This window comes from Eimeria tenella, genomic scaffold, assembly GCF_000499545.2.
Source record: "Eimeria tenella Houghton genomic scaffold, Eth_scaff375, whole genome shotgun sequence".
NCBI classification, from domain to species: Eukaryota; Apicomplexa; class Conoidasida; order Eucoccidiorida; family Eimeriidae; genus Eimeria; species Eimeria tenella.
The window spans coordinates 1-7,646 of NW_013543296.1; the positions used below are offsets into that span (position 1 = coordinate 1).

General features: G+C 53.3%; 2 protein-coding genes across 2 annotated transcripts; one reads left to right on the forward strand and one right to left on the reverse strand.

Moving 5' to 3' along the window:
- Positions 1-36: 36 nt before the first annotated feature.
- On the forward strand, positions 37-1,304 carry ETH_00014905 (uncharacterized protein; the record flags this gene model as incomplete). The annotated part of the gene is made up of 3 exons (XM_013376587.1): positions 37-416; positions 470-836; positions 1,041-1,304. The coding sequence occupies 3 exons, from the start codon at positions 37-39 to the stop codon at positions 1,302-1,304; spliced, it is 1,011 nt and encodes a 336-aa protein (XP_013232041.1).
- An 830-nt stretch (positions 1,305-2,134) lies between these two features.
- On the reverse strand, positions 2,135-6,922 carry ETH_00014910 (TCP-1/cpn60 family chaperonin, putative; the record flags this gene model as incomplete). Its single annotated transcript, XM_013376588.1, has 9 exons — positions 2,135-2,549; positions 2,770-2,920; positions 3,220-3,315; positions 3,663-3,778; positions 4,048-4,147; positions 4,389-4,743; positions 5,215-5,338; positions 5,619-6,166; positions 6,860-6,922. 9 exons carry the CDS (start codon positions 6,920-6,922, stop codon positions 2,135-2,137), a joined length of 1,968 nt encoding a protein of 655 aa, XP_013232042.1.
- Between the last annotated feature and the right edge of the window lie 724 nt (positions 6,923-7,646).

A 7,646-nucleotide genomic window follows, 5' to 3' on the forward strand; every position in this document is an offset into this window, starting at 1 on the left:
CTGCTGCTGAGTCCGCACCGCCCGCTGCAGCGGCAGATGAAACAGCAGCGCCGGCAGCAGCAGCAGCAGAGCCGCCAGCTGCAACAGCAGCAGCAGCAGCAGCAGAGCTTCCAGCTGCAACAGCAGCAGCAGCAGCAGCAGAGCCTCCAGCTGCAACAGCAACAGCAGCAGCAGCAGAATCTCCAGCTGCAACAGCAGCTGCAGCAGCAGCAGCAGAGCTCTCCGCTACAGCAACAGCAGCAGCAGCGCCAGAATCACCCCCAGCCGAAGCCGCAGCAGCGGCGGAGGCCCTCCCAGCCCCCGCAGTTGGCTCGACAGCAGCAGCAGCAGCAGCAGCACCGCCACGAGCAGCAGCAACAGCGGCAGCACCGCCAGCAGCAGCAGCAGCAGCAGCAGCAGCAACTATATCTCTCCCCGTGGGCCTCACGGAGCAGGCTTTGGGACTTTATGTCATTTCTGAATTTGCCAGAGACGACAAAAGCTCCGCAGTGAGGCCGGGGAAGGCGGGGGGCCCCCTGGGGGAGTGGAGGGGGGCCCCCCGAGCAGCAGCAAAGACCCAAAAGGGTACAGAAAAAGAGAGAAGATGGGGAAAAGAGATGAGACGAAAGGGGGCAAAAGGGGGAGAAGAAGCAGCAGGAAAAGGAGACAATGCGGGAGAAAAAGAAAGTGGAGAAGCTGCAGAAGAAATGGAAGAAGAAGAAAAAGAAAATGAAAATGAAAATGATAGAGCCATTCAAAACCCTCAAGAAGTGCTGCTGGAGAGGCTGCCCTTCAATATGCCCGTCAGGGACCTTCTAGACAAACACGGACATGATGGAGTTTATTTTGGCTTCCTAGTGAGCAAGAAGGCCTAGGGTTTAGGGTTTAGGGTTTAGGGTTTAGGGTTTAGGGTTTAGGGTCTAGAGTTTGGGCCTAGGGTTTAAGGTTTAGGGTTCAGGGTCTAGGGCTTAAGGTGTAGGGTTTAGGTGCTTGCAGCTGCAGCAGCAGCAGCAGCGGCAGCAGCAGCTGCTGCGCCGCCTTTGCTGACTGTTGCGTCTCAGTATCTCCCCCACATTGCGTTCCTGGGACGGGAAGAAGAGGAAGCAGCAGGTCCCAGCAGCAGCAGCAGCAGCAGCAGCAGCAGCAACAGCAGCAGTGGTGGTGGGGTGTTCGTGCACCCTCTGTCGAAAGGCTTGTCAGTTTTGAGTGGAGCCCTTTATAACTTTGCAATTCAAAAGTTGCATTTAAAGCCTTCCAGCTGCCTCAACGAAATATCTGCAGAGGACATTTCGTTGCTGCTAGCTGCTGCGCCTTCTTCATCATAGCAGCAGCAGCAGCAGCAGCAGCAGCAGCAGCAGCAGCAACGGCAGTGGGGAACAGGTAGACTAGCGACACGTGCAGGTTCCCGGCTGCGCCCAGCGGGCGCAGCAGCAGCAGTAGCTGCAGCAACAACACCAGCTCCAGCAGCAACAGCAGCTGCAGCAGCAGCAACAGCAGCAGCAGCAGCTTTTGCTGCAGGTGTGTAGGCGCTGCAGGTAGCAGCAAACTGAAGAACTGAAGATGCATCTCAATGGGGCTGTTTTCTTCTGGGGCCCGTGGCTGCGCCTGCTGCAGCTTTTTTGTCTTTATCACTTATTGTCTACTTCTGCTATTAATTCATTTCTTTATCCGTTTACTTATTCAGTAATTTATTTATTTATTTGCTTCTCGAGTTATTTGCTTTTAGTCACTAATCATTTAGACTTGGACTACCAACTACAGACGCAAAGTCCCCTATTTAGACGCCTAGAGGTGCTTGCATGCGTGCAGGCATGCATGCATGCATGCATGCATGCATGCATGCAAGTCTGCATGCATGCATATGTGCATGCATGCGAGTCCACATGCATGCACGCATGCATGCATGCAAGTCTGCATATATGCATATATGCAAGTCTGCATGCATGCATGCATGCAAGCGCCAGCGCCAGGCAGCGGCACCCTTTTAATTTTCCGCCAAAGTTCAAAAGAACGCATGCAGCAGCAGCCGCTTGCATGCATGCATGCACTCTACTGAATGCATGCATGCATGCAATAGGTGGGAGTGGGGCTGCGCAAAATCAAAATGGATTAATTTTCGGTTTTTGTTTGCTGCGGGGGCAGAAAGAATGTCTTTTCACTTTCTGCCATCGGCGCATGAACAGGGTAAAGGACAAGTGGCAAATGCCCTGCAGCGCTGCTGCAGCATTTGCTGCTGCTGCTGCTGCTGCTGCAGCTGCTGCAGCATCTTAGGCCGCTGCCGCTGCTGCTGCAGCAGCTGCTGAAGCCCTCCCTGCCGCTGCAGCAGCTGCTGCAGCTTCTGCTGCAGCTCTTCCTGCCGCTCCTGCAGCAGCTGCTGCTCCTTCCGCTGCTGCTGCAGCAGCAGCAGCAGCAGCTGCAGCAGCTGCTGCTGCTGCTTTCGCAGCTTACCCGTCACGAGCATCCCCAAAGGTCTCCATGTCTTCTGGGGCCCCGTCTTCTCCTGGGGCCCCTCCTTTCCCATCTTTTCTAACCCCCGAGAGCACATCGTCGATGCGCAGCAGCACCGCAGCCTGCACGCAGCAGCAGCAGCAGCAGCAGCAGAAGCAGCAAGTTGCACTCCAGGCTAAGGTTCGATTTAAAAAAGACTTGAAACGAAAACAAACTGGACCTCCCTTTGACTCGACACAAGCATGCATGCATGCATGCATGCATGCACGCATGCATGCATGCATGCATTTATGCGCGTTTTTCTGTGGGCGAGTGTGGGGCCCCACCGCTTCGATGGCGGACTTGAAGACTTGTTCCTTGACGGACAAACAGTCCCAAACCATCTTTTTGCTCATATCGCAAACTTCGCCAGTTTCTCCATCCACTCCAATGCATGCAGCTTCGGGGCTGTCCAGCCGGCTGTGGCTCGCCCGCAAGTCCGTCATCACCTTCACTGCAAACGCCCAAAGCCCCAACACCCAGCCTCCGTGCATGGATGCATGCATGCATGCACGCATGCATGCAGGGGACTGCGTGCATGCATGCGTGCACGCATGCATGCAGTCTCGTGCACGCAGATGAAGAGTTCTGCATTCGGTGTCTTGTCTTTTACTGAAAAAGCCTCAACGCCTCTCTACGCATGCGTGCATGCAAACGCATGCACGCTTGCATGCATGCATGCACACGCACGCATGCATGCATGCATGCATGCATGCGTGCATGCACGCATACATTTGCTGTGGGTCTGCATACCAACGTTTGCGCCGCAGTTTTGGGCAAGTGTTCTTGGAATGACTTCGAGGGCGGAGGCCACTGCCCTGTAAGAATATTGGTGAAGGGAGTCCAGGCCTGAAACAATAAAAAAAGTCCGCAGAAAATAGTAAAAAGAAACAAAAATAATAAAAAGAATTCAGCAAAAACGAATAACAAATGCTGCATGCATGCTTGCATGCATGCATGCATGCAGCATGCATGCAAAAAGTCGCAGTACAAGCCCCTGTTTGCGCCGCATACGCAAATGCATGCTTTTTCTCGCTTGTACTTTTCTATCTTAATTTCTGCATCTATCTACCGACCCAAATGCATGCATGCAAATGCACGCATGCACACCTGCATGCAAGAATGCATGCATGGATGCAAGTATGCATGCAACTGCGCATGCATGCAACTATGCATGCATGCAGCGAGTTACGGACTTTTGGCTTTATCGAGGAGCCTAGCAGCCACGGCCATTTCTGTGGCGCCTCCACCTGGCAGAAGTTTGCCATCGAGGAGAATATTGCGGGCGACACTAAGGGCGTCTTGGAGGTTGCTGAGCGCATGCAAAAAAGCCCCAAAACGCATGCACGGCAGGGCCCACTGGAAGCTGCAGAAGGAGAAAAAAGAATGAAGATCTGAAGCCAAAGAGACCCCAATAAAGGACCAATTGGACAAAACGGTAGAAGGATTGTTGTTCTATTTGCCTTGTTCCGATGCACCCAGACACTCGCAGCCACAGCATGCATGCATGCATGCATGCATCTCGCAGCCAGAGTATGCATGCATGCATGCATGCATGCAGTGGGGTGTATGTACACTTACCGCTCCACTTCGTTGAGCACGTCCTTGCTGCCTCCCCTCAAAACAATAGTGCATGCAGTGCCCTCCTTGCACTCCAGCAAAAAGGTGAAGTACTCATCTCCTGCAGCGGCGAAAGCCCCAAAGCGGAACTAGCACGCAAACGCATGCATGCATGCAGGCATGCACGCATGCAGACACGCCCAGCGGCAGCCGCTGCAGGTGCTTTGCAGCCCAAAAGCCGCCCCATGCACGCACGCATGCACCCCTGCACGCCCGCGGCCCACCCTGCATGCGCCCCCGCATGCGAGTCTGCATGCGCGGCTGCATGCGTGGCTGCATGCGCGTCCGCATGCACGGCCCACCGATTTTTCGGACTTCGAAGAGGCCGCAGCGCGTGCCGAGGTCGGACTTGAGAATCTCCTCCGGCCTGGAAACCACAGTGGCGCCGGTGGCTCTGCTGATGCGGTTGTTGTCAGTCTTGCGGACTCTGCGGACAACAGCGACGCCGGCCTTGGCGAGGAAGTGCTGCGCCAAGTCCGAAACCCCTTTTTCGGTGAAGACCAAGTTGGCCCCGCTCTCCACCACGCAGCGACACATCGCAGCCACTTCCGCCTCTTCTTGCTCCAGCAGCTCGCGCCACTCCGACTCGCGCGTCACCTCCACGCTTGCCTGGCTCTCCCCCTTCTTGTACTCCAGCGGGCAGTCCAGCAGCAGCACCTGCGCGTGCATGCACGCAGCGCGAACGCATGCATGCGCGTGCATGCGCGTGCATGCGCGCGCCCGCGTGCATGCAGCCACGCGCCTGCATGCATGCAGCTGCACGCAGGTGCGTGCAGACGGGCACGCGAACCAGTGCAGGTGCATGCACCGGCAGCAGCAGAACCTGCTGCTGCTGCTGCTGCTGCAGCAGAACCTGCTGCTGCTGCTGCCGCTGCTGCAGAACCTGCTGCTGCTGCTGCTGCTGCTGCTGCAGAACCTGCTGCTGCTGCTGCCGCTGCAGAAGCTGCTGCTGCTGCTGCTGCTGCAGCAGTTAGCTGTGACTGCGCCGGTTTGAGAAGCAGTGGAGGCTGGCAAATGCGCGAACGGCATCAAAAAGAAACGAAGAAAAGGGGCAAAAGAGGAAAAAAAGGAAAGTCGAAAAGGGACTTTAAAAAAGAAAATGAAATAAAAGAAAAACAAAAAACCCACTACTGGATTCTCTATGCGCCGCCTCATCTTGGGATGAGTGACATCTTTGTTCAACATTATTCCTTCCAACATTTGACTTTCTTCAATATCTCCTCCGGGGATTTTCTCCACTTTTGCGTAGCGCCTAAAATCCCAAAAAACAAAAAGATGAAAAGATAAAAAGATAAAAAGATGAAAGGCAAAAAAATAAAAGAGGAATTAAAAGACATGCAAAGACTCAAAGGCGGGTTCTTCACATTCGAATTAGTTGCAGTTAAATACAAATGGTTTGAATATATATATTAATAGAACTAAATGAAACTAAATTTGCACTTGGGTTTATTTAAACGCATGCACGGCAAAATAAACTTCAACACACAAAGAAAGGCGCCCTGAGGGCCCCCCTGAAGGGCCCCTATGGGGACCCCTGAGGGGCCCCCTGAGGGGCCCCTAAGAGGCCCCCTAAAAGGGCGCCTGAGGGGCCCCCTGAGGGGCCCCTAGGGCCCCTGTTTCTCGTTTTTGTTGGGGCTTTTGGGGCTCGAAGAGTGCAGAAAAGAGCCTCAGGAAGCGGCGGAAGTGGGACTTGCTTGATGTCGATGTCGAGTTTTCCAGAAGGAAGTTTTCTGGCGATTTTGCGGACAGCCTGGAGAGCTATTTGGGTCAAAAGGCCGTTCCACCGGGAGGCAAACTTGGTGGCGAGGCAGGAGTCGAGGAGCGGCGCGAGTGTGGCGTTTTGCGAGGTGTCTATACACCGCGCGAGGCCCCGCAGGTGCCCCAGCGCGTCTTCGAGGGCCCCCAGAAAGCCCTGGGCGATCACTGCGGGGTGCAGCTGCTGCTGCTCCAGCAGCAGCACGGAGCACTGCAGCAGCTCCCCCGCAAGCACCACCACGGAAGTGCTTCCGTCCCCCGTCTCTTCGTCTTGGGAGCGCGACAACTCTATCATCGACTTCGCCGCGGGGTGCGCCACGTCCACCTGCCAGCAGCAGCAGCAGCAGCAGCAGCAGCGGCAGCAGCAGCAGCAGCGGCAGCTGGGAGGGTGGGAGGATGGGGGAGAGAGGCAGCTGCACTTGCAGCAGGGGGAGCGATGCAGCAGCGGCTCCAGAGGTGCAGCAGCAGCAGCAGCAGCGGCAGCAGCGACAGCCGCAGCAGCACTAGCAGCAGCAGCAGCGACAGCCGCAGCCGCAGCAGCAGCAGCACTAGAGCAGCAGCAGCAGCGAGGGCGATAATTTAAAACCAGAGCAAATAACAAACAAAAAGGAGAGAGGCCCCAAAAGAGCGAGCAACAAAAGAAGAAATAAAAGAGAAAGTTTTCAAACGAATAAAAATAGAAAGTCCACTAAAATAAAAGACAAAAAGAAAGTTTTTGAGAAAGTAAAATACAAAAACAAAGACTTGGAAGAAATAAAACTTTAAAAAGAAAATTTCAAAATAAACAAAAACCCAAAAAGAAAGTTTTAAAAAGACACGTGACCAAGAAAGCCCCAAACAGGCAAAAAAATAACAAAAACAAAACTTGAAAAAATAAAAAATAAAAATAAATACTAAATAAACGTTGCTTATAAAAGACAAAATCAATTAGATTAATTTAAATCAAATCAAATTAAATTCAATTAAATTGAACTGATTAAATTAATTATATTGAATCAAATTAACCAAATAAACCCACTTCTCTCAAAATTGCATTTCCGTCATTTGTTATGACAATTCCGCCAAGAGGGTCCAGCAGCATTTTGAGCATCGAAGAAGGACCCAAAGTGGTTCGCACAATGTCCGCTATGGCCTTGCTCGCCTGCCCGCAAACCCTAAACCCTAAACCCTAAACCCTAAACCCTAAACCCTAAACCCTGGACACTACACAGCAGCATTTTGAGCATCGAAGAAGGACCCAAAGTGGTTCGCACAATGTCCGCTATGGCCTTGCTCGCCTGCCCGCAAAGCCTTGCTCGCCTGCCCGCAAACCCTAAACCATAAACCCTAAACCCTAAACCCTAAACCCTAAACCCTGGACACTACACAGCAGCATTTTGAGCATCGAAGAAGGACCCAAAGTGGTTCGCACAATGTCCGCTATGGCCTTGCTCGCCTGCCCGCAAACCCTAAACCCTAAACCCTAAACCCTAAACCCTAAACCCTGGACACTACACAGCAGCACTTTCAGCATCGAAAAAGGACCCAAAGTGGTTCGCACAATGTCCGCTATGGCCTTGCTCGCCTGCCCGCAAACCCTAAACCCTAAACCCTAAACCCTAAACCCTAAACCCTAAACCCTAAACCCTGGACACTACACAGCAGCATTTTGAGCATCGAAGAAGGACCCAAAGTGGTTCGCACAATGTCCGCTATGGCCTTGCTCGCCTGCCCGCAAACCCTAAACCCTAAACCCTAAACCCTAAACCCTAAACCCTGGACACTACACAGCAGCACTTTCAGCATCGAAAAAGGACCCAAAGTGG